At 45.8% G+C, this 27,514-nt stretch overlaps 1 protein-coding gene across 1 annotated transcript in view; it reads right to left on the reverse strand.

Moving 5' to 3' along the window:
* Positions 1-27,514, reverse strand: part of DIS3L2 (DIS3 like 3'-5' exoribonuclease 2) — a 1,275,365-nt gene that overhangs the window by 695,072 nt on the left and 552,779 nt on the right. The window contains exon 9 of the mRNA XM_082248603.1: positions 12,649-12,737. Coding sequence (XP_082104729.1) covers positions 12,649-12,737 — 89 coding nt within the window. The remainder of the gene's footprint in view (positions 1-12,648; positions 12,738-27,514) is intronic.

A 27,514-nucleotide genomic window follows, 5' to 3' on the forward strand; every position in this document is an offset into this window, starting at 1 on the left:
TATACTCCTAAGCTAGGCAAAAGACAAACTGAATTGGGAATAAGGCTAGCCGGGGGTATTGGACCAGAGGGACAGCCCCCTGTAGGTGTGTCTATGCAAAGTTTTGTGTTTTTAACAAAATCTTCTGCCTAGCTTACTCCTGTGGATAAGAGGTCAATACCCATTGGTGAAGACTATGAGGCACGGTGACTGTCAGAGGACGTAAGAGAAAAACTTATTTGGTTCAGATGGTATCAAGCATGTGTGGCGGCAACCAGGTGAGTACAAAGACAAGTGTGTCTTGCCTACACTCAAGCATGGTGGTGAGAGTGTCATGGTCTAGGGCTGCATGAGTGCTGCCGGCACTGGTGAGCTACGGTTCATTGAGGGAACCATGAATGCCAACATGTACTGCGACATACTGAAGAGCATGATCCCTTCCCTTTGGAGAATGGGTCAAAGAGAACGACCCCAAACAACTCCAGGAAGACCACTGCATTGCTAAAGAAGCTGAGGGTAAAGGTGATGGACTGGCCAAGCCTCTCTCCAGACCTAAACCCTATTGAGCATTTGTGGGGCATCCTCAAAACAGGAGGTGGAGGAGTGCAAGGTCTCCAACATCCACCAGCTCCATGATGTTGTCATGGAGGAGTGGAAGATGAATTTAGTGGCAACCTGTCAAGCTCTGGTGAACTTCATGCCCAAGAGTTAGGATTATTATACAGAACTGTAATATATGATGTAGGACAGACTCCCTTGTCATAGGCAAGGTGCTTTGATAAAAGCTACCTGTGCCTGCTGTCAATTATGTTGGACATAAAAAAACAATGTATTTATGCAAAAAAAATTTCATTTTTCAAATTGTTAATGATGAAATGTTCCGAAAGAGAATAGAATACTTCTTGGTCAAAGGAATTTTCAGACCGTGAATATGGTTTTCGTTCGGAAATTGCATTCATTTTAAAACTGAATGTTAAAAGAAAGTGAAATTTTCAAACATTCTTTCATTCAGCGAATGTACGAAGATATTTCATATGAATATTCTCGTCCGAAAATCCATGTGTAAGGCTCGGTTCACACCAATGCAGTTTGCTTTTCATGCTTTTTGATTTGTGTTTTGTCGCACGCGATTTTGCTGCGATTTGAGTTTTGCACCCTTTATTCTTTTTGTTGACCAATTTGTTGTTGGGAAGATTAAAAAACAAACATGTTATACTTACCTGCTCTGGTTAATGGTTTTGCACAGAGCAGTCCTGATTCTCCCCTTTTGGGGTACCCTTGGCGCTCCTGGCTCCTCCTGCCTTCAGAGAGCCTCAATAGCAAGCTGCAAAGTATAGTATAGAGTGCCCCTAGAGCAAGGTAAAAAAATGTCTGCCTTTTAGAACCACTCACTTCCTGCCCAGGACTACATGTCCCATGATGCATTGCTCCTCACACATTAGCATTCACAAGGTCTAAGGCACTTACTGACATCTGTGGACGGTGTACTGAGCTGTATGCATGCTGCACTGTCTTCTGATATGTAAACAAATAATGCATTCTGTATGCAGGCCAACTAATCGATGAAAATAGTTGACAACTGTTTTGTTTTCATAATCGATTAGTTGTCAATTGTTTCAGCCCTAATATATATATATATATATATATATATATAATAAATGGATTTTTGTAAAATCTTACCGTAAAATCCTTTTCTCTTAGCTCATCGACAGACGTAGTCCTCGGTGATACACCACCTTCGGGTTATGTTACCTCCGCAGGAGCAGGACTAGGCAGGAAATTAAAAAGCTCTGGCCACACCCTAGGGGCAGTCCCAGAGGGTATATCCTCTCTCTCTCTGCCTCAGCAAATCAGTTATGTGAAAAAGCAGTGCTTAGAGAATTTAACCCAACCCAACTCCAAAACAGAGGGGCGGGGACTACGTCTGTCGATGAGCTAAGAGAAAAGGATTTTACGGTAAGATTTTACAAAAATCCATTTTTCTCTAGCGCTCATCGACAGACGTAGTCCTCGGTGATACACCACCTTCGGGACGTCCCAGAGCAGTATCACAACTGAGGGGTGGGAAAATGGACATCAAATCCCAATCTAGAAGGCCCAACCGGTGCCAACTAGAAGTTTACAATGCTCATCCTTAATGATGAGACTCAACCAAAAAAAAGAGAAAACAATTTTTTTTTTTTTTTTCAAACAGAAAAAAACCCTCGAGGTAGACCACCGGTCTCCTCAAATTGCGGCCTGCAAAACCTTGCGGCCAAATGAGGCATCCGCCGATGCCGTCACATCAATTTTATAGAATTTTGTAAAGGTATGTACCGACGACCAGGTGGCCGCCTTACATACCTGGACCACTGACGCCTGATGGCGAAAGGCCCAGGAAGTACTGAGCGCTCGAGTGGAGTGCGCCCTAACAGGGAACGGAGGACTCTGACCCTTAATAGAATAAGCCTGTACCACCGTTTGTCTAATCCATTTGGCAATGGTCGCGGCAGATGCAGGCAAACCCTTTCTGGGGCCATCCGTGATCACAAAAAGTGAATCCGTCTTACGGAATGATTCCGTAGATTTCAGGTATACCCTGATTGCCCGAACCACATCTAAGGAATGCAACGCATGTTCCCGATGATGCTTGGGCTGAGGACACAAGGAAGGTAGTACAATATCTTCATTCAGATGAAAATCTGAAACCACCTTGGGAAGAAAAGATGGCTTAGGATGAAGTACTACCTTATCCCTATGAATCACTAGGTATGGTGACTGGCATGATAATGCAGCCAGTTCTGACACCCTGCGAGCAGAAGTAATAGCCACCAAGAAGGCCACCTTCTGGGATAGAGTAAGCAAGGGAATCTCCCTGATGTTTTCAAAGGGAGGTTTCTGTAGAACCGACAAAACCAAATTAAGATCCCAGGGCGGTAAGGGCGCGCGGACTGGAGGAGCCAGGTGCCGCACCCCCTGGATGAAATTCCGCACCAAGGATTTGGTAGCTAAAGGCTTCTGAAAGAAGATTGCTAATGCTGAAACTTGACCCTTGATGGTGCTCAAGGCTAGCTTCTGCTCAACCCCTTGTTGCAAAAAGGCCAATATTCGAGTCACCGAATAGGTACGTGGAGGAAATCCTAAAGATTCGCACCACGCAATATAAGTCTTCCATGTGTGATAATAGACTTTGCTGGAAGTCGCTTTCCTTGCTTTAATAAGGGTAGGAATGACTGAAGTAGACAAACCTCTGTCCTTCAGTACTTGGGTCTCAATGGCCAGGCCATTAAAACCAGCGACTGTAAAGCACGAAGGTAAATTGGTCCTTGAGACCACAGACACTCCCTGAGACGAAGTTCCCACGGAACGTCTGCGACTAACATGTCCAAGTCGGCCAGGCCGGCTTGAGGAGGCCAGCCTAGAATTTCTAGGACCACTGGCGCTGATTGGATCTGAACCAGGCGTCCCTAGAGCTATCTGGCCCCGACCATCCGAGAAAGTCTGGTCGTTTTCTGTTCCCACACATTTATCAGATACCTGATAGTTATCAGGAAAGGTGATCTTTTCTGGTTGAACCTCAGGGACCGAAGTCACCCGACTAGAGGCTACTTGGCCTATCTGGTCAACCAGATCCGATTCCTGTGAGGTATCGGGACTAATCTTAGGAAAAGGTAAAGAAAAAGATCTTTTCAGGGAACGGTAACTACCGCTTCCTGTGGTACTTAAATGTTGGAAGGGAAGAATCGCACCGGTAGTAGTGGTTGATGCTCGATCTAATGTCCTGAATACCGGTGAAAACGTCCCCCCACCCTGAAACCGGGCTAGTACCAGCCGGGCGCCCTTTATGGGCGGTAAAGAAAGGTCCTCGCTTGTTGCGAGGTCCCTTAGCTTTTGCAGCCTGTGGCAAAAAAGTGCTCTTGCCCCCAGTGGCATCCTTAATGATTTCATCTAGGTTGGCTCCAAATAGACGATTCCCCTGAAAGGGGAGATTGGTCAAGGTCTTTTTGGAACCTAGGTCAGCTGACCAGCATTTTAACCACAGCACACGTCTGAGGATCACTGCTAACTTAGATGCATGCCCTAATAGGGGAGTAGTGTCCAAGGCTGCGTCACAGATAAACCGTAGCCCTTGTATGATCTGTTCCATCAAATCAGATGTCTCCTGGGGAATATCTTTTCCCCTAAGATCTTGGCGTACCATTTTCGCCCATTCCGTAAGTGTCTGGGAAACTAGACCAATAACGATTACTGGTCTAAATGCTGACCCTATCAGAGAAAAGATAGTGCGGGACTCTGCTTCTATCTTTCGATCCACCGGATCCTTAAAGGACGAAGTGTCCTCCACTGGAATAACCGTGGCTTTATTCAGCCTGGAGATAGGCGGATCCACGATTGGTGGTACCGTCCATTTCTTAATGATGGATTCCTCAAACGGATAGCGTCTAGCAATACGCTTGGAAATAGTAAAGGTACGCTTAGAATGCTCCCATTCTCCTTTAATCTGATTACCAAAACATTTAGGTACAGGAAAAGCCTTCGCCGTCTTGATGGGCTTATTAGTACCAAAAGGCATCTCTGTTTCAGTTGCCTCTGTCGGTAAAGCCTCAAGTTTTAAGGTTTCTTGCACTGCCACAACTAGTGCATCCACCAATGCTTCTTCCTGAATAATAGCAAGAGAAGAAGCGTCCTCCTCACTTTCTGAGGGGGCTTTACCTGGGATAGCAACCCTTGCAGAGGAACCTGCAACTGCCGTGACCATCTCTGAATCTGAGTCAGAGGTGTCAGATAGTATAGGGGTAGGCGGGGGTCGCTTCCTTGACCCCCGTCCCTGACAGGCCGCCTCCACCCGAGCCACCATAGACTCCAAAATTGCTGTAAATGACTCTATACTCTGTGCACCGGCGGGTCCCGAGGCCCCCTCGAGGGAAACAGGTGGGGGAATATGTGTGGCAGGGTCCATGATAACTCCAGTTACTTCCTGGATAATATAATTCAAAAGTAAAGAAAAAAACTTTTTTTTTTTTTTTTCTTTTCTGACCCCCAGTGCCACAAAAAAGCCCCTTAGTGTTACCTGCTAGCTATCGATCGAGAGAGAGAGAGAGATAGACCCCCAGGCTCACCACTTGATGCTCAGAGTTAAACTGCAACAGCTTACAGCGCTGTCTTGACAAACAGGAAGTCTTTTGGCTGGCTGCCCAGGAAGAAAGGAGGCGGCTCCGCCCCTCTGCACGCCTTCCGGCGCCTCCCCCAAGCTCCACGAGGTGTAGGATCACCTCAAACATGGCCGCCCCCATGCTGGAGACACGAGGCTACGCCAAAATGGCGGCTCGTGCGATCCTGCAAGAAAAAATGGCGGCGGCCTGCTGAATGGCGGTGTGCTGCAGGGCACACAACACTGTCTCTGCCTGGGGATATGGCGTGGTTGGCGGTATCGGCCCTGGCGGACCGCATGGCCGTTCGGGAGGCCTGCTAATAGCTGGAGATCTGATTTGGAAGGCAGTCTACATGTCCGTGGCTTCTGACTGGTAGGTAGCTTATACTTAACCCATAAGATTCCCAGAATGCCACAGATTACATCTTTTAAACATGTATACAATAGATTGTTAGCTCCCAAACCAAGCCTCCTGGCTTTTTGTACACAAAAAATCACACTCAAAGTAGGAGGATCTGTGACATGTTATAGGATAGAAAGGACTCTTTCTTACCATACAGAGAGGGGCCCGCGTTCACCACAAAACCCGTCAGGGGGAAAGGGGGAACATACTACTCACCATACCGGAACCAGGCGGGCACCAACTCCTGACAGTACCCCTCTCCACCGGGGCGGGAGGGCTGTCGACCGATACGAACGCCGTGACTCATGGTCTTTGGCGTTTCAGCGAGACGTTTAACTCGCGGGTTCAGTCCTTTTAATGGGACTTTGTCGCGGCCGACCCAGCGCGGAGCTATGGCCTGCACGCGCTCGTAGGCTGAACTGGGGTGACCACCGGATCTCAACATCCAGCCCGTCGCCCAGTTCAGCTTTCTTGCTTGAAGATCTCACAGGAACACTGGAGAAAAAGCTGTCTAAAAAAATCCTTTAAGAAAAAATTCTTGCCAGGACCTAAGATCCCAGCAAGGTGTCTAGGTCCTTACTCCTAACTAGACAGAAAATAACTGATTTGCTGAGGCAGAGAGAGAGAGGATATACCCTCTGGGACTGCCCCTAGGGTGTGGCCAGAGCTTTTTAATTTCCTGTCTAGTCCTGCTCCTGCGGAGGTAACATAACCCGAAGGTGGTGTATCACCGAGGACTACGTCTGTTGATGAGCGCTAGAGAAATATAGCTTCACAGGTGAGACGAACAGCACACAGTATTCTTTCAGTGCAAGCAATCATGCCATCCCAATGACCACATATAGAAAAGGTGGTCCAGGGATTGCTACACCTAAAATTTATTTGAAAAAGGTTCACATACAGATAAGCTGTAAAGCTTGCACACTTCTTCAGGTAGCAAACATGAAGTGACAATGCCATTCCTACAATCCTTATATTTAAATACATATCACACCAGGAATCAATCAAGTATCAATTACGTAATCAGATAACAAAAAAGCATTTCTTTTTAAGCCATCCTAAATCCTAGAGAGAAAATTGAACGAAATGTAGTCACCCTCCAATATCCCATAGAAAATGTTCCAGTAACAACCTAGTATCAAAAACAAATACATATATAATATAGAGTGTTAAAAAAAATTATATATATACATACATACACACACACATACACACATATATAGTGCCTTGCGAAAGTATTCGGCCCCCTTGAACTTTTGTCACATTTCAGGCTTCAAACAAAGATATAAAAGTAATTTTTTGTGAAGAATCAACAAGTGGGACACAATCCTGAAGTGGAACGAAATTTATTGGATATTTCAAACTTTGTTAAATAAAAACACTGAAAAATTGGGCGTGCAAAATTATTCAGCCCCTTTACTTTCAGTGCAGCAAACTCTCTCCAGAAGTTCAGTGAGGATCTCTGAATGATCCAATGTTGACCTAAATGACTAATGATAAATAGAATCCACCTGTGTGTAATCAAGTCTCTGTATAAATGCACCTGCACTGTGATAGTCTCAGAGGTCCGTTTAAAGCGCAGAGAGCATCATGAAGAACAAGGAACACACCAGGCAGGTCTGAGATACTGTTGTGGAGAAGTTTAAAGCCGGATTTGGATACAAAAAGATTTCCCAAGCTTTAAGTATCCCAAGGAGCACTGTGCAAGCGATAATGTTGAGATGGAAGGAGTATCAGATCACTGCAAATCTACCAAGACCTGGCCGTCCCTCTAAACTTTCAGCTCATACAAGGAGAAGACTGATCAGAGATGCAGCCAAGAGGCCCATGATCACTATGGATGAACTGCAGAGATCTACAGCTGAGGCGGGAGACTCTGTCCATAGGACAACAATCAGTCGTATACTGCACAAATCTGGCCTTTATGGAAGAGTGGCAAGAAGAAAGCCATTTCCTAAAGATATCCATAAAAAGTGTAGTTTAAAGTTTGCCACAAGCCACCTGGGAGACAAACCAAACATGTGGAAGAAGGTGCTCTGGTCAGATGAAACCAAAATCTGACTTTTTGGCAACAATGCAAAACGTTATGTTTGGCGTAAAAGCAACACAGCTCATCACCCTGAACACACCATCCCCACTGTCAAACATGGTGGTGGCAGCATCAAGGTTTGGGCCTGCTTTTCTTCAGCAGGGACAGGGAAAATGGTTAAAATTGATGGGAAGATGGATGGAGCCAAATACAGGACCATTCTGGAAGAAAACCTAATGGAGTCTGCAAAAAACCTGAGACTGGGACAGAGATTTGTCTTCCAACAAGACAATGATCCAAAACAAAGCAAAATCTACAATGGAATGGTTCACAAATAAACATATCCAGGTGTTAGAATGGCCAAGTCAAAGTCCAGACCTGAATCCAATCGAGAATCTGTGGAAAGAACTGAAAACTGCTGTTCACAAACGCTCTCCATCCAACCTCACTGAGCGCAAGCTGTTTTGCAAGGAGGAATGGGCAAAAACTTCAGTCTCTCGATGTGCAAAACTGATAGAGATATACCCCAAGCGACTTACAGCTGTAATCGCAGCAAAAGGTGGTGCTACAAAGTATTAACTTAAGGGGGCTGAATAATTTTGCACGCCCAATTTTTCAGTTTATTTGTTAAAAGAAGTTTGAAATATCCAATAAATGTTGTTCCACTTCATGATTCATGATATACATATACACACACACACAGTCAAGTCCATAAATATTGGGACATTGACACAATTCTAATATTTTTGGCTCTATACACAACAATGGATTTAAAAAAGAAACAAACAAGATGTGCTTTAACTGCAGACTTACAGATTTATTTTGAGGGTATTTACATCCAAATCAGGTGAACGGTGTAGGAATTACAACAGTTTGTATATGTGCCTCCCACTTTTTAAGGGTCCAAAGGTAATGGCAGAATTGGCTGCTCAGCTGTTCCATGGCCAGGTGTGTGTTATTCCCTCATTATCTCATGTACAAGGAGCAGATAAAAGGTCCACAGTTAATTTCAAGTGTGCTATTTACATTTTGAATCTGTTGCTGTCAACTCTCAATTATGAGATCCAAAGAGCTGTCGCCATCAGTGAAGCAAGCAATCATTAGGCTGAAAAAACAAACCCACAGAGCGATAGCAAAAACATAAGGTGTGGCCAAATCAACTGTTTGGAACATCCTTAAAAAGAAAGAATGCACCGGTGAGCTCAGCAACACCAAAAGACCCTGAAAACCACAGAAAACCAACTGTGGTGGATGACCAAAAAATTCTTTCCCTGGTGAAGAAAACACCCTTCACAACAGTTAGCCAGATCAAGAACACTATCCAGGAGGTAGGTGTGTGTGTGTCAAAGTCAACAATCAAGAGAAGACTTCACCAGATTGAATACAAAGGGTTCACCACAAGATGTAAACCATTGGTGAGCCTCAAAAACAGGAAGGTCAGATTAGAGTTTGCCAGACATCTAAAAAAGCCTTCACAGTTCTGGAACAACATCCTATGGACAGATGAGACCAAGATCAACTTGTACCAGAGTGATGGGAAGAGAAGAGTATGGAGAAGGAAAGGAACTGCTCATGATCCAAAGCATACCACCTCATCAGTGAAGCATGGTGGTGGTAGTGTCATGGCGTGGGCATGTATGGCTGCAAATGGAACTGGTTCTCTTGTATTTATTGATTATGTGACTGCTGACAAAAGCAGCAGGATGAATTCTGAAGTGTTTGGGGCAATATTATCTGCTCATATTCAGCCAAATGCTTCAGAACTCATTGGACGGCGCTTCACAGTGCAGATGGACAGAGAGTTTTTTTTAAGGGAAATAAGTGGAATGTTATGCAATGGCCAAGTCAATCACCTGACCTGAATCCGATTGAGCATGCATTTCACTTGCTGCAGACAAAACTGAAGGGAAAATGCCCCAAGAACAAGCAGGAACTGAAGACAGTTGCAGTAGAGGCCTGGCAGAGCATCACCAAGGATGAAACCCAGCATCTATTGATGTCTATGCATTCCAGACTTCAGGCTGTAATTGACTGCAAAGGATTTGCAACAAAGTATTAAAAAGTGAAAGTTTGATTTATGATTGTTAATCTGTCCCATTACTTTTGGTCCCTTAAAAAAGGTACAGGGCCTGTGGGTGGCTGGTTTGCTGGTACAGGGCCTGTGGGTGGCTGGCTGGCTCGCTGGTACAGGGCCTGTGGGTGGCTGGCTGGCTCGCTGGTACAGGGCCTGTGGGTGGCTGGCTGGCTCGCTGGTACAGGGCCTGTGGGTGGCTGGCTGGCTCGCTGGTACAGGGCCTGTGGGTGGCTGGCTGGCTCGCTGGTACAGGGCCTGTGGGTGGCTGGCTGGCTCGCTGGTACAGGGCCTGTGGGTGGCTGGCTGGCTCGCTGGTACAGGGCCTGTGGGTGGCTGGCTGGCTCGCTGGTACAGGGCCTGTGGGTGGCTGGCTGGCTCGCTGGTACAGGGCCTGTGGGTGGCTGGCTGGCTCGCTGGTACAGGGCCTGTGGGTGGCTGGCTGGCTCGCTGGTACAGGGCCTGTGGGTGGCTGGCTGGCTCGCTGGTACAGGGCCTGTGGGTGGCTGGCTGGCTCGCTGGTACAGGGCCTGTGGGTGGGTGGCCGGCTGCCTGGTACAGGGCCTGTGGGTGGGTGGCCGGCTGGCTGGCTGGTACAGGGCCTGTGGGTGGCCGGCTGGCTCGCTGGTACAGGGCCTGTGGGTGGCCGCCTGGCTCGCTGGTACAGGGCCTGTGGGTGGCCGCCTGGCTCGCTGGTGATCAAAGGGTTAAATGTGTGCCTAGCTAATGCTCTAGTGTAGTGTGGGAGGTGCTTATATTTGTGGAAGGCATGGATCGGTGTCCCTGCTTTGCAGGAACACAGGATACATGCCTTTTGTACATGCTTTTTCTACTGACAGAATGGCAATCTGCCTTGTTTACATAGGCAGACTGCCATTCTGCCTGTCCTGAGCAATCAGCAGGTGCCAGCGGATATAGTGTCCGCAAGACCCGCTGATCGGTTCCCGCTGTGTAGATTCACTGCAAGAGCAAACCGGCACACACTCGCGCCCGCTACCTCGAAGTGCAGGATCACGTATATTTACACGTGATTCTGCGCGGCCACCCTGTAGCAGTACAATGGCTAAAGTGTATTTGGCAGATGGTTAAACTGCTTTGCTAATATTATTTCAGATTTCAGGAGCAGAACTAGAGTGGTTCTAAAGCCTAAACATTTTAAACCCTAGCGCATTCTCTGCATTACGGTAAAAATGTTTATCTAGTAGTATGCTTCCTCGAACTCTCCTTAAACTTACCTCAGTCCTCACTCGATCCAGCACAGTGTCTGTAGTGGCTCAATGCTCACAGGCACAGGCCATTGGCTTCCACTGCTGTCAGTCAAATTCCATGAGACGGGAGCAGGGCCAAGACTATTCTGTCTCTATGATAGCAGGCAGCATGGCTCAGAAGCAAGCGGCAGGTGTGCCCCATAGCAAGGGGCTTGCTATGGGGGCACATCAAGAAGAGGAAGCCAGCAGCACTAGAGGGGAACCTGTGAAGAACAGGATTGGAGCCACTTGAGGCAGACCAGTATAAACGTTTTTTTTTTTTTTTTGTTAGATAAGAGTTTAAATCACTTTAATTTAGAGGCATTCATGGGAAGTTACCAAGACTGGAGCAGACAGATTCTGAAAAAGCTGTGCTTGGCAACCTATCAGCTACTAGCTTTCTTTTTCAAAGCTTAAAGTATAACTAAAAGGCATAACTATTAAATTTGTTTTTTTTTTTTTTTTTTAGATAAAAGCAGAGAATACATTCCAGAACAGTAGTTACAGAACTCAGTGTGTTGCAGATAACAATAGATATAGTTTCAAACATAACTGAATATATGCAAGTAGACCAGAGGAAAAGATTATAAACAAAAGAGTGCAGTACGTGAACCAAACTGCCTTTTAATTTTCTTAGGTTAGAGTGAGGTTAGAGTGAGGTGAGAGTTGGAGAGATTGGAGAAAGAGTAAAGCCTCGTAAACACGCACCGATTGTTGGCCGTGAATTTTCGGCCAACGTCCGATCGGCCGATTGTCGGCTTGTTAGTATGATGCTTCCGACAATCGACTGCGACTTTTCGACCGAACAAAATCTAGTGTGCATGCTATAAGATTTTTGTTGGCCGTCAGCAGAACGGCCGATTGTTCTTCAGTCAGTACAGATTTCGGCAGACAAAAATGTGATGAGCAAGACTGGGCATGCTCAGAGAAGAAAAAAAACACACGGAAAGTAAACCAGCACATGACATCACTTCTGCAGTTGGTTGTTGTTGGCTGACAAAATTTGTGTGCAGTCTAGAGCACATTTCAACCAACACAACAACACTGGACAAAAGACGGACGATCGGTCGGCCAACAATCGGTGCGTGTGTACGAGGCTTTAGGAAGAGTAAGGAAGAAGAGGGAAGAGAGGAAAAAAAAGGGGTGGGGGAGGATATAGGGATGGGAAGCATATCAGAGTAAAGATTGCTATCGGCTGAGAGGCACGCCATTTCTATTGACCGTAAATCTTACTCAGTTTAGGGGTGCTGCCGCCCCAACTACAAAATGCATAACTTTAATTTAGTTTTGGATAGAGTGCAGAGGGATTAGAACACCTGTTAGTTTTTATTGCTGTCTGGCCCCCATTGGGGAGATTCACCCTATTTGTCCTTTATACCATGATCATTGAAAGTGAAAGTAAAAGAAAATCTAAAATTCTGGGTCGTCTCCAGAAGTAATAGAGGGGAAATCTTTCAATGGGGATACTAGTTCTGGTACCCTGGGGTCCCCCAGATAATTCCTTAAATATGCAGTGATTTCCTCTCACTTCCTTTTTGACAATTGGACAGGAAGTAAAGGGAAATCACTGCAATGGGCCACATATAGAGAAAGAAAAAATAAATCTTCAAGGGGTTACAACCCTCCCTTGCTCTAACCAAAATCAAAAAATGTTTGCCTATAGTTCTATTTGAACTTAACAAGCAGAAGGTAGAAGCTGATTAATATGCACAGCTACTCCAGTTTTAGTAAAACACCCCCCTCCCCCCCGCCCCCAAATATGCAATCAAGAAAAAGATTACAATTTACCTTTGCAGTCTTCTGAAAGCAATCATCTGTCCTGGTACTGTAGTTACAGGGTGTTTTTCTTCCAGTATTTGCTGGCTTGGCTTTGACATCTAATTTTACAGAAGTGAGCAAAAACGGAGAGTTAAAACAAACCCTACAGGTGGTTTCATTAGGTTTGCATTTTGACATTTTACCACGCACACTAAGTAGCTAAAAGTAAGTCCTTATATCACTTTTCTAATTATGTATGGTGTCAGGGTTTAAAAAGAAGTAGCTACCAGTGTCCATCCCCTCCATCTTCATCTCCAATCTTGAAATGTTAAAATTTCCCTACAGGAACTGATCATATAGTTTACATACATTTTCTCTGTCACAGCAAAAGTGTCAGCTTCTAAAAAGTTCCCCTACCTTCTTCCTGAGGTCAGTGAGAATGACACACTCAGGAACTTACCTGTCCTCGCTGAGGCTGGAGACAGGTGAGCCTACAAAGGGTCTTACAGGGAGCTGACATTTCTGCCCTGACAAGGAAGGAATACAAGCAAATAGAAATGCACACCTATCCCTGAAAGGTGATGCTGCACTACAATACCTCAAAGCTTAAATCCTTTTGCAGGTATTGAATAGTCAAAGAAATGTGGATTAAATTTCACATTTTTAAATGTAGCTAGAACCAGTCAGTTAATTTGACATAAGTGGTTTGTAATTCCCTGCATAGTAGAACTTAAACATATGCACTAACAATGAACATGCTAAGCTGCACGAACAGCAGACTGAGCAGGACAGGCTCATTAGTGTGCTGCTTCACCTTTTTGTTCTAATCACAGCCTAGTGATGAGGTGGTGATCAAACTGTATTGCTTAGCTGCAGTAGAGAAAATCCAATTTGTCATATTGGCTGTGTTGACAAGTAGGGCTGTTACTGGATAACAAAAAATCCAGAGGCAGAAAAAAAGGTGCCAATATACGCATTTCATCTGTGTATTAAGCCATCCTTTTAGGCTCCTTTCACACGGGCGTTCAGTTTTTTATGCCCGATCAGTTCCTTTTTTTTTTTTTGAAACGGACACGGATGACACTTGTGTCATCCGGTCCGTATGTCCGTTTTTCATCCCATCCGTTTGCGGATGAAAAACGGACATAATGTATGTCTATGTAAATAAGGATGTCAGCAGATGACACCACTGACATCCGTTTTTGCGTCCGTTCCGTTTTTTTGAACGGAAGAAAAAATAGGGTTCTCTTCCGTTCAAAAAAACGGAACTGACAAAAAACGGATGTCAGCGGATGATCATCCGCTGACATCCGTATTTACATAGAGATACATTATGTCCATTTTTCATGCGCAAACGGATGGGATGAAAAACGGACATACGGAACGCGCGTGTGAAAGGACCCTTAGAGTTAAGCTGATAGTGATATTAAAAAGTCTGTTTTGTTTAAAAATAACAAATGTGTTATACTTACCTGCTCTGGTTTTGCACAGAGCAGTCCAGATCCTCCTCTCGGGTCCTCCGCCAGCACTCCTGGCCCCTATAGCAAGCAAGCACCCAAGCAGCTGCTCTGAATCCATTCGGACACGCCCCACCCCCTTTCTCTCTTTGGCTTACTGACTGATTGAAAGCAGCAGGAGCCAATGAGGAGTGAGTTCTGGACAGCCGAGACTCTTGCGCAACATCGCTGGATAGAGATGGGGCTCAAGTATTAGGGGGGCTGCTGCACACAGGCTTTTTATCTTAATGCATAGAATGCATTAACCACTTGCCGACTGCCTAACGACGATTTACGTTGGCAGTCGGCCCCTCACAAGCAAAGCGACATAGGTCTACGTCGCTAGCCTGTGAGAATCTGGGGAGCGAGCGCGCGCCACTGGAGGCGTGCTCCCGCTCGCTCACGGACCCCCCCCCCCCGCGTGTGTGCCCGGCGGACCCGATGTCTGCCGGGCACTCACGATCGTCCGTTAGAGCGGGAGAAAGGCAGGCGGCTAATGTAAACACAGCCGCCTGTCATTCTCCCCTGTGTAAGAATGGAGATCACACGGTTCTACTATACCAGTAGCCACATCCAATCACAGTAAGACTCACGCCCCTAGGGATACACTTAACCCCTCCCTCTCAAATAAAGTTAGCCCCTTCCCTGCCAGTGTCATTTTTACAGTAAACAGTGCATATGTATAGCACTGATTACTGTAGTAACGTCACTGGTAACCCCAAAAGTGTCAAAAATGTCAGTCAAGGGTCCGATCTGTCCGCCACAATGTCGCAGTCCTGCAAAAAAAAAAAAAAAAAATCGCAGATCGCCGCCATTACTCGAAATGACAAAAATCTTTCCCTTAGTTAGTAATACGCTTTTTGCAATTTTTTTTTTAAGCAAACATAGGTAGCATAAAACAAATTGGCCTAAAATGTTAAAAAATTTAGATTTTTACATTTTTTGGGGGGAATTTCATATAAAAAAAATTTGAAAAATATTGTTATTTTTGCAAAATGGACGCTTTTTTTTGTTTATAGCGCATGATCAAAAAATCGCACAGGTGATCAAATACCACCAAAAGAAAGCTCTGTTTGTGGGAAAAAAAGGACGTCAAATTCATTTAGGTACAGCGTTGCACGACCGCGCAATTGTCCGTTAAAGTCACGCAGTGCCGAATCGCAAAATAGGCCCTGGACAGGAAGGGGGTAAAATCTTCCGGGGCTTAAGTGGTTAAGATAAAATAATCTTCTGACTTTACAACCACGTTAGGGAGGTTAATTTAAAAACACCCAAAGCTAAAAACACATGCTGACGTTTTACTATAAGGCCAACTCTGGAGGTCTGCAGGGTTTGGGTGCAATAGGAATGGACAGACATGGAGCTGTAAAATATACAGCAGCTAACTCACTTGTTGCATCATGTATCAAAGTGAGCATTAAACACAGGATCCATTGCCTGAAGTAAACATAACAGGCCAGCTCAGCTGCTTCAGTTTCTGGCTAAGGTTCTCAAGATGTATAGAGAGGGTAACCAATGTGGAAACTGCTAGTGAGCCACAAGGTTTTAAGCAATTAGATCTTAATATAAGTGTCAGGAGGAGGAACGGAAAATTGGTGAAATATAAAGAAAAAAAAAATCTCCAAAAAGGAGACCCGCCATCTCCAAACATCACTGTAAACTGAGCTAGCACTACAGGAAGCAGAGCCAATGCTTACTGTAAAGCGCCGACTCCTGTCACAGGCGGAGTGATACCAAATGTACTCCGCCTGTGACAGAGCACAGAAGCCATACAGGAAGCATCGGCTCTGCAGATGAGAGGGAGGTAAGAGAGAGAAAGAGAGAGGAGGGAAGGAGACAGATGAGAAAGAGAGAGGAAGGAAAGGAGGTAGGAAGAGAGAGATGAGAAAGAAACAGATGGAAATGGAGCAATATAAAGAGACAGATGGAAAGAGAGAGAGGGATGGGAGAGGAAAAAAAAGAAAGAGAGAAGAAACAAAAAAAAGAATAGAGGGGCAAGAGATAGAGGAGAAATAGAGAGGGAGAAAAAAAGACCAAATAAAAAGAGACCAAGGAGAAAGAGAAAGAAACCTGGGGACCAAAAGATATGCCTTTAGGTCCCTTTCACATGGGCTTTCCAATCCGGTCCGCCTGTCAGTTTTTCAGGACCGGATCGGATGCTCCATGCAGCCCTATGGAGCAGCGGACGTCAGTGGCGACACCTGCTGCTATCCGATCCTGTCCGTGAAATCCGGACGGATGGAAACCCTATTTTCCATCCGTCTGGAGGTTCGGATTGGATAAGATCGGATAAAAACGGATAGGCAGTTTGTTATCATTCGATCACCAATCGAGTAGAGTGGGGTGGGGTTCTGACAGCTCCGTCTCTGCACACAGAGTGGAGACAGAGCTGTAATCTGCCTGCTCAGCAGTGATCGATCCCCGCTGAGCAAAACTGACTCCATCGGGTGCACCGCCCATGTGAAAGGAACCTTAGTGCTACTGAGCAAAATCCATATAGATATAAATCAAGTCTATTTTGCAAAGAAATATGTGACAGATCCAAGGTTTTAATGATGTTGTGTCCAACTGATATAAATCATGCCTGTACTGCAAATTTGCAACTCAATGTATACGTAACCCACCATAGTACCCACCAGCAGTAGCCACCACCAGCAGTGCCAGCCAGCAGTACCCACCAGCAGTGCCCGCAAGCAGTACCCACCAGCCGTACCTGCCAGCAGTACCTACCAGCCATACCCAGCCAGCAGTACAAGCCAGCAGTACCCACCAACAGTACCAGCCCTGGAGGACAGCCAGTTAGCAGCCACCAGCCATACCCGCCTGGGAGACTGCCGCAGCCAGCGATACCTGCAGGAACCCAATTCGATCCACTTAAAAAAACAGAAGGGGATCCGTCCCTTTTCTGTCTGGGCAGATCAGATTGGAGGGCCCATAGTGTAGAGCGGGCTATGTCCGTGCCTGCTATGCATATGCTGACATGGACCTGTCATCTGATCTGCCCGCTCTGGTCGATGTGGCCTACGACCGGTTACCAAGTCGCTAAAGTGGCCCTCGCTCCTCAAGAGATATATATATATATATATATATATATATATATATATATACACACATATATACATATATACACACACACACGAACACACTTATTTTTGAGGTTGTTGCTAATTGCAGGAGCACCAATGGTGAATGAGACAACACATTACAAAGGCAACAGCAAAACCAGGGACCATGCCCTAATCTTGCTCAATTTTAATTAGGTAGCCAAAGTCCTATTCCAAAAGACTACACCTCATTTTAGTAAAGCTCATCAAATGTATTCACATGTTCCACTAAAATCCAAACACTTAACATTCTCGTCTGACTGCCAAACGGCCCAACCACCTTTGTAGTCATCATAACTCATCTCTATCATGTTACAGTACAATTTGGGAAAAACAGCCTCTCCTGCATAATCTTTTTAATAGATAAAAACAACATTACACACTTGACCTAAGAACTCTCACACGAGCTGTGCTGAAATAGTTCCAAACACCACCATCATATTACAAAAGCTTGAGAGAGGTCTATTAAATCATATGCCAAGTCTACCAGAGTTACAGTGATCCAAGACTCATGTCTTAACATAGCAGTTCCACAAGAGAAGGAAACAATACTGAAGTTCACTGTAAAAGGTTTCAGTAAACTGATGTAAATAAAGAATACAGCACTATCATCTCTTTAAAAACTGTGATTCAAGTGCACAAAATTAACTACATATATGAAAGCATATGTATAAACATATACAGTTGTGTTCAAAATTATTCAACACCCCAATGCTGTAAAGGGTTTAGGGAATTTAGTGTACATTTGTAATTGTATTCAGAATGAAATCCTACAAGGACTTCTTAAAGAGCCACATGCAACTAAAATGACATCAATTGGTTTTGTAATACAGTAGTACCGTATTTTTCGCCGTATAAGACGCACCGGCATATAAGACGCACCCAATTTTAAAGGAGGAAAATCTAGAAAAAAAAGATTCTGAACCAAATACTGCAGTAAAATATTTTATATCAACAGGTGAGGGTACAGGCATGGCACAGGTGAGGGTACAGGCATGGCACAGGTGAGGGTACAGGCATGGCACAGGTGAGGGTACAGGCATGGCACAGGTGAGGGTACAGGCATGGCACAGGTGAGGGTACAGGCATGGCACAGGTGAGGGTACAGGCATGGCACAGGTCGGCTTCAATCACTTACCTGCCCTCCTGGACTGCCTGCGAGACGTCCACGGCGCTGCTCCTCTCGTCTTCTTCTGACGGCAGCGGGATTCCTGGAACCGCCCACGGCGATGCTCCTCTCGTCCTCTTCTGTCTTCTTTGACGACGGCTCTCTCGGTCCAGCGGGAAGGAGATCGGGCGGTGACGGTGCGTGACTGACGCACGCACCGGCACCGCCCCCATTGCGAAGTCAGGACTCAGCAGGCAAAATGTGTATTTGCCGTATAAGACGCACCAACTTTTCCCCCCCAGTTTTGGGGAAGAAAAAGTGCGTCTTATACGGCGAAAAATACGGTAAATGTTTCTTTTGTGAATTCTTCATTGACACAATTATTCAACCCCTAAAGACTACCACTCTGAAGAACAGAGGTTCATTGAAGTGTTTTAAATCAGGTATTGAAAACACCTGTGGATGTCAGGGAGCAGCAATAAAGCCTAATAAGCACCAATTAGGCAGCTTTAAAATGACTGATACTCTGCTCCTTCTAGACATTTACTGGTGTGGTTACAAACATGGTGAAGTCAAGAGAATGGTCCAGGAAGACAAGAGAAGAGGTGATTACTCTTCACAGGAAGGGCAATGGCTATAAGATTGCAAAGATGTTAAACATACCAAGAGACACCATAGGAAGCATCATTCGCAAATTCAAGGCAAAGGGCACTGTTGAAACGCTATCTGGTCATGGCATAAAGTAGATGTTGACTTCGACTGCTGTGCGCTACCTGAAGCGTAGAGTGGAGAAAAGTCCCCGTGTGACTGCTGAGGAACTGAGAAAAGATTTGTCAGATGTGGGTACTGAAGTTTCTGCTCAGACAATATGGCGCACACTGTGTAATGAAGGCCTCCATGCCAGAACTCCCAGGCGTACCCCCTTGCTGTCTCCAAAGAATAAGCAGAGTCGACTGCAGTATGCCAAAAGTCATGTGGACGAACCACAGAAGTTTTGGGATAGTGTTCTGTGGACTGATGAAACAAAATTAGAATTGTTTGGGCCCATGGATCAACGCTATGTTTGGAGGAGGAAGAACAAGGCCTATGAAGAAAAGAACACCTTGCCTACTGTGAAGCATGGCGGGGGGTCAATCATGCTTTGGGGCTGTTTTGCTTCTGCAGGTACAGGGAAGCTCCAGCGTGTGCAAGATACCATGAATTCTCTTCAGTACCAGGAGATATTGGATGACAATGTGATTCAGTCCGTCACAAACCTGAGGCTTGGGAGACGTTGGACCTTTCAACAGGACAATGATCCCAAGCATACCTCCAAGTCCACTAGAGCATGGTTGCAGATTAAAGGCTGGAACATTTTGGAGTGGCCATCACAGTCACCAGACTTAAATCCGATTGAGAACCTCTGGTGGGACTTAAAGAAAGCAGTTGCAGTGCACAAGCCTAAAAATGTGACTGAAATGGAGGCTTTTGCCCATGACGAATGGGCGAAGATACCCGTAGATCGCTGCAAGACACTTGTGTCAAGCTATGCTTCACGTTTAAAAGCTGTTATAACTGTAAAAGGATGTTGTACTAAGTACTAAGATTCAATGTCACTTGGGGGTTGAATAAAACTGATGATGTGAGCACAGAAAAGACATTTGTGTTTTTTTCATTATAAATGTTATGCTATATTTGTCTGACCTACACGTGCCTCTTTGATTTAATTGTAAGCAGGATGACTGAATGACCAAAATCAATGTCAAACTGGCCAAAACAATCAATTTCAGTGGGGGTTGAATAATTTTGAATGCAACTGTATAAACTGTCAAAATATAGATAAATCACAACACACCCCAAGTGAAATAAAAAAAAAAATTATATATTACATATATATACACACACACACACACACACACACAATGTGTCTAGCGAAAAATAAAGTGGCAAAACAAAAAAAGTGCAAAAAAGGCATTCTCCAGAAACAATTGATCAGTCCCAAACAAACGAACAATCTTGCCACCTCTGTGTGTGATCAAAAAAAAAATAAAAAAAACAAAAACAACAACAGGTGCTCATTAGGCTGCATTCACATGTCGCTATTCCGCCCGCGATCCGGAGATCATTGCAAATCGTGGGACGCCTGTGCGTTGCCCGTGATTTGCAATAGCACCCCAATCGCTGAGCGATGTTGCCGCGATTTCCGCCTGCCGAATCGCGGTAACATCGCGCAAAAAAAATCGCGTGACGCATTACGCCCAAAAAAGTACAAGAGCTTCTTTGGAGCGTATTGCGTCCCGCGATTTTTTTGCGCGATGTTACCTCGATTCGGCAGGCGGAAATCGCGGCAACATCGCTCAGCGTTTGGGGTGCTATTGCAAATCACGGGCATTGCACAGGCGTCCCGCGATTTGCAATGATCTCCGGATCGCGGGCGGAATCGCGGCGATTCTGCCCGCGATCCATACGATGACATGTGAATGCAGCCTAAGAATTCACCACCAGTATTTACTAGCAGCTCACCTCCAGCTTTGGATGTTTTACCAGGGAGTCAAAGTGCACTGTACTAATACTATATTTAGATTGTTGTGAGTGAGGTGAAAACACTTGAGTACTGGCAGAAATCATTTTACAAATTGTCACTTCATTTTAGCTTGATTTATTTAAACTGTGCTGAAGTAAATAACTAGATTTTAGTCTTACCGTAAAATCCTTTTCTCTGATGTTCATTGACTGACCTAGCTCCATATCTTCTTTAACCCTAACAAATTTGACTACACCCATAGGGCAGTCCTAGAGGGTATATTCCCACTTCCAGCTATAGGACTTCAGTTTTGTAACAAGCAGTCAGAGGAATACATAATCCAACTCAACAGAGGGGTGGGTGCTGTGTCCCATTACTGAACATCAAAGAAAAGGATTTTACGGTAAAACAAAAATCCATTTTTTTTTCTTTTATTTATTCACAGACACTGCTCCATATCTTCTTTGACCCTTGGGCCGTCCCAAAGCAGTGTCAATATAAGGGGTGGGAAACACAGCAGTACACAATTCCCAAAAGGGCTAAATATAGCCAACCAGATAAACCAGGAGCTCGACCAGGAACAACTGGAGCTCACCAACCAAGAAAAAGCACACCCTCAAGAGGCAGGAACCTCTGCAACAGCAGCCTGCAAAATTTGTAGCCGAAGATGAAAGTACTTCCACCTTATAAAACTTTGTGAATGTGTGTACCGGAGACCACGTGGCCGCCTCGAACACCTGGACCATTGACGGCTGATGAAGGAAGGCCCAGGAGGCACGACGAGCCCTTGTAGAATGCGCCTTGACAGGGAAAGGAGGAACCCGACTATGGAATCGGCCTGCACCAACATCTGCCTGATCCATCTGGGAAAGGTTGCTACAGACGCAGCCTGCCCCTTACGAGAACCTTCGGTAAGGACAAAGAATCCGATTTGCGAAACGACTCAGTCACCGTCAGGTACACCCTGATTGCCCCAAACCACATCCAGGAAGTGTGGGGCCCTTTCTTTAGGGCCCTTTCACACGGGCGCTCCGTATGTCCGCAAATCATCCTATTTTTTTGCGGATGATTTGCTGACATAATGTAAGTCTATGGCATTGCGGATGTCAGCGGAATACCATCCGCTGACATCCGATTTTCTTCCTGTCAGTTCTGTTCCGTTTTTTGGAACTGAACAAAACCCTATTTTTGTTCCTTTCAAAAAACGGAAAGGAAGGAAAATCGGATGTCAGCGGTGTCATCCGCAAACCCCCATAGACTTACATTATTTCCGCATATCATCCGCAAACGGATGGGATGATATGCGGGCATACGGAGCGGATGACAGAAATGTCATCCGCTCCGTGGAAAAAAAAAAAAAAGGACTGCAGCGGAGCTCTCACACGGAGCGGCCGTGTGAAAGCCCTTAGGATGTTTCGGCTTAGGACACAAGCATGGCAACACAATGTCCTCATGTAAGTGAAACCCTGAGACGACCTTAGGAAGAAACTCCTGACAGGATCATAACACCACTTTATCCCTGTGAACCACCAAATAAAGTGACCGACAGGACAATGCAGCCAACTCAGACACCCTGAGCGCAGAAGTAATGGCCACCAAGAAAGCCACCTTTTGTGACCGAGTGAGCAGAGGAAGTTCACAAATATTTTCAAAAGGTGGTTTTTGAAGCACCGACAGTACCAAATTGAGATTACGCGGAGGTACCAGGGACCTCTTCGTAAAGAGATAAAATGGCGATGCCCCTGAACGAAAGTGTGAACCAAAGAATTTGCAGCCAACGGAATTGGAAAAATATAGCCAAAGTGGAAATCTGGCCCTTGATGGTGTCCAGAGCCAAACGCCAATATACACCTTGTTGTAGAAACTCCAGCAGACCGGACACTGGAAAGGAATGGGGAGAAACCCCCCCGAGATGCACACCAAGAAATGTACGTCCTCAAAACTCGATAATAAACCTTCCGTGAGGTCAATTTCCTAGCTTTTTACAGCATAGGAATCACCGAATCTGACAATCCTCTGTCCTTCAGTACCTGGCTTTTACTAGCCAAGCCGTTAAAGCCAGCGACCATAAAGCAGGATGGAAGATCGGTCCTTAAGACAAAAGATCTGCTTAGGGAGGGAGTCTCCAATGGGGCATCGGCTACCAGCCTTACAAGGCCTGCGTACCAACACCGACGAGAGGCCAGTCCGGAGCCACCGGAATGACCGGAAGTTGTAGAAGTTGTAATAGAGGAAAGGCGTAAATCCGATGATAATGACCGCAAGGGGCCAGCAGACCGTCTGCGATGTCTGCCCAAGGATCCCGAGACCTTGCCACAAGCGAGAGGCCAATAGGTTCACATTGGGGGGTCCCCCACTGGACACAGTTGTTGGAACACTTCCGAATAAAGAGACCATTCGCCTGGCTCCAATGCCTGTCGACGGAGGTAGTCCGCATGCCAATTCTCCACCCCTGGAATGTACACAGCAGAGATGGCTGGAACATATTGTTCTGCCCACCTTAGCATTCCGGCTACTTCCCGAGCAACTAGGGAACTTCCTGTGCCTCCTTGATGATTGACATATGGCATGACATTGTCCAATTGACCCCTTACCAGGCATTCCTGTAGACCAGGCATCACTAAATGGCGGCCCGCGGGCCAAGTCCGGACCCAATCAATGTTCCGTCCGGCCCCGCAGCGGTCGCGCCATTTAGGATCTGTTTTTTCCCTCTGCCGCCGCCGCAGCTCTGTCTTTACAGAGCTGACATCGGAGGAGCAGCGCAGTGATTCACGGAGGACAGGGGCTGGTACAGTTAACTGATTGGTTGCTAGAACTGCCCTGTATTCTAGCAACCAATCAGTTACCTGGGGCAGGTCCCGCCCTCCGTGCATCCCTTTGAGCACTTCCGATGTCAGCTGCTGTGCCTCCGATGTCAGCCACGCTGCCCTGTTTAAGGTAGGACAGGGAAGAGGCACTGCTAATGTAAAGGGGGAAAGAGGGGTGATATCAAAGAGGCAGAAAAGTAAAGGAGTGATACGGTATGAAGGGGGATGGGGTTCTACAAAGGGGGTGAGGTTTAGAATGTCAAGGGGGGCTGGAGACTGCAGTGTGAAGGGGGGGTTTAAAAAAAAGGAGATGAGCACAGGAATGTCTGAGGGTGCTATAAAGGGGGTGATTACAGAAATGTTAATGGGGGGCTGGGGACTGCAGTGTGAAGGAGGGGCACAATAAAATGGGGGAGGACAGTTATGTGAAGGGGGTGCTATGAAAGGGATGAGGACAGTTATATGAAGGGGGTGCTATGAAGGGGGTGAGGATAGTTATGTGAAGGGGGGTGCTATGAAGGGGGTGAGAACAGTTATGTGAAGGGGGGTGCTATGAAGGGGGTGAGGACAGTTATGTGAAGGGGGGTGCTATAAAGGGGGGGGGACAGTTATGTGAAGGGGGTGCTATAAAGGGGGGGGGGAGGACAGTTATGTGAAGGGGGTGCTATAAAGTGGATGAGGACAGGAATGTGAAGGAGGGCTGGGGACTGCAATGTGAAGGAGGGGTACTATAAAGGGGGCGAGAACAGGAATGTGAAGGGTGAGTGATATGAAAGGGGCTTGGAATTGCAATTTAAAGTAGTGGGTGACATAAAGGGGGGCCGCTGACAAAAATGTGAAGGGCTGAGGACTGTAATGTGAAGGGGGGGGATGATGTACAGGGGGACTGAGAACACTGATGTAATAAAAAGAATTGTGATGTGAAGGATTGTACTAAGTTCACATTATTGCGTAACGCGTGTAGGCGGCCCATTTATTTCAGTGGGCTGCCTTGTAATCAGAAACGCAGAAAAATAAGTCCCTGACCTTTTTTTTTTTTTCTTTTTCATTGCGCCGTACCAAGCTGCATGGTACTGTGGCACCATGTGATGTGGCACTCGTAAAGACGCCCCATGTTTGTGCATTGTACAGAGGTGCCATTGAGAGCCAAACATATGATTCGGACCTCGGTTGGAAGAAAATTTTACCTACTGGACTTTCATGAATTTTAATTCATTACCCCTGCTGTAGACGATCCGTCCACGGGGACAGGCAAGGCCTGATCGCCCAAATCACCAGGATGTTGATTGGCAGATTGGACTCCTCTGGAGTCCAAATTCCTTGAGCAGAGTCTATGCCCAAGACAACTCCCCACCCAGACAGGCTAGCATCTGTGGAAACCACTGTCCAATACAGGGGTAGTCCAGTTTGGTGCACGGAATCAGAAGTGATTTCTGAAAATTCAGCTTCCAGGCCAACTCTTTCAGAGTTCGCACAGTGATGTCCAGATCGACCTTCAGGACAAAGACTCTGCTCGCAAAAGGAGATCGTCCAGGTACCCCAGTACTGTGATCCCCCTCAGCCTGAGCAAGGCCAAAACTGATCTCGCCTCGGCTCCTCCGGTGTTCACAAAAGTGTTGGCCCCAAAGAATAACACCACAAACTGATAATGCTCCTCTCCCACAGCAAAGCGAAGGAAACGCTGATGCCCGACATATATAGGGATATGAAAGTAAGCGTCCTTGATATTGATAGAAGCCAGAAAATCCCCTTGATAAAGGGATGCCCCTACCGTGTGCATAGATTCCATCCAAAACTTCTGAACCTGCAAAAAGCAGTTCAGAGCCTTAGGCCCCTTTCACACATACGGTCCGTTCAGTTCATCAGTTCAGTCACGTCAAAATGTGTCCGTTTTTCCGTCCGTTTTTCATCCATTGTCATCGGTTGCCGTCCGGTACGTTTTTTTGACGGATGAAAAATAGGGCATTCATACATTCAAAAAAACGGACATTGACGGAAGCGGATGAAAACGGATGTTAACTGATGATCATCCGTTTTTACATAGAGATACATTGATGTCCGTTTTTCATCCGTCAACGGATGGATGAAAAACGGACAAACGGACAGCATGTGTGAAAGGGGCCTTAAGGTCCAAGATCAAACTGGCCTTGCCTTCCTTCCTCGGAACAGTAAACAGATTAATAAAATTGAGTGTGATACGAAAGGGTGCGCTGATTGGATGAAAGGCTGCGACCAGGATATGAAAAATTAATGTGTTTAAGTGTGATGGTGCGCTTTTCAATGTGAATATAAACAAATTTATATCTTACACACAATAAACAAATATTAATGTGACAAGGTGAAAACCAAAAATGATATTCAAATAAATCTCTTAATCTGTGAACAAAAGTCCCGTGAAGTTCAACCATGTGCAGGTCAAATAAATCATACATAAAGCAATAAAATATTACTTTGAATGGTGATGATAAAAACAAATATGTAGGTGAAAAGTCCAAAAACAAATCAATATGGTGAGTGATTGGGTGATCCCTCCACCTGGTGAAATGCCTCCTTACCCGGCGGAAAAAAGGTAAGTGCCTGGTAAGAAATTCCTATGATGGTGATATATATCCTAGTATACACCTGCCAAACGTGCGCGATCCCACCGGTGAGAAAGCTTATAATAGCCTCTTCAATGCATCATTGAATGGAGGTGTTGGAGATTAAGAGCGGAGCACTCACCCGAATTTGCCCCCGTTAGGGGACTCCTTACTTTGTAGAACAGGGGTCTAAATATAAGGTTACATGACCAACACTGGTTATGACACCAGCCATTTGATGGTTTGACAGTTTGGTTGAGGACACAAGCAAATGTGACCGCAATCCCAGCATTCCAGGTAATGCACTATCAGTCCTCTTTGTACTTTCTATGTACTGCATTGGAATACCGTGGAAACGATCCAAGTATATGTAAAGAGACAGAGAGGCTATCTTCTGTTTGGTATATGGAAATATGTGCGAGCCATCTATCCATACTCTAAAAGGATAAGAAAGAGCGCCTACAGTTTCTTCAACTGACCTAGAGGCTGTTTTTTCTGCATCATCTGGTAAGAGGCTATTATAAGCTTTCTCACCGGTGGGATCGCATGATAACAGATCCTGCATGGCACCATAAAGGCCCTGCAACCAATACGGGGACAGACACTAATTGGAAGGGAAGAACCGCCCGGAGGCAAAGACAAACTCGATCTTGTAACTGGACCGAATCAGCTCGTGGATCCATCTGTTTTGAATGAGCGAGGTCCACGGGTCTGGAAAGAAACAGACATTCCCCCCACCCCAGATACAGGTGAGGGCGCCCCTTAAGGCAGAGGAAGGCTTGTCTGCAGGGCCAGCGAAATCCACTTTTGACTTGCCAACCCAGGGTCTCTTGGAGCCTCCCGCAAAGTTACGGGTGGATCTTAATCCCTTGTCTTGCGAGCCTGATGGACAAAAAGGGCCGCTTGTGAGCTGAGAAAAAAAGGACCACATTTACGACGAGGCTATTTGGAACCTGAGGAAGCAGAGTACTCTTACCTCTCCTAAGACCTTTAATGATCTCTTCCATTGAAGCACCGAACAGACGGTCTCCTGCAAAGGGTAGATCAGTCAGCACAGACGGTCTCCTGCAAAGGGTAGATCAGTCAGCACCTTTTTGGAAGCCTGGTCCACAGACCAGTATTTCAACCAAATCATGTGGCGAAGGATTACCGCCATCACAAACACTCTGCAAGCCAAAGGGGCAGATTTACTGTAGTTCCTGTATCAACTGATCCACCAGCTCAGGAGGATGTTAACCCCCTTCCAGATCCTGAGGTAGGAACTTCGCCCAGTCTGTTGAGATCTGGGAGACTAAGATA

This window comes from Pelophylax lessonae, assembly GCF_965119305.1.
Source record: "Pelophylax lessonae genome assembly, chromosome: 3".
NCBI classification, from domain to species: Eukaryota; Metazoa; Chordata; class Amphibia; order Anura; family Ranidae; genus Pelophylax; species Pelophylax lessonae.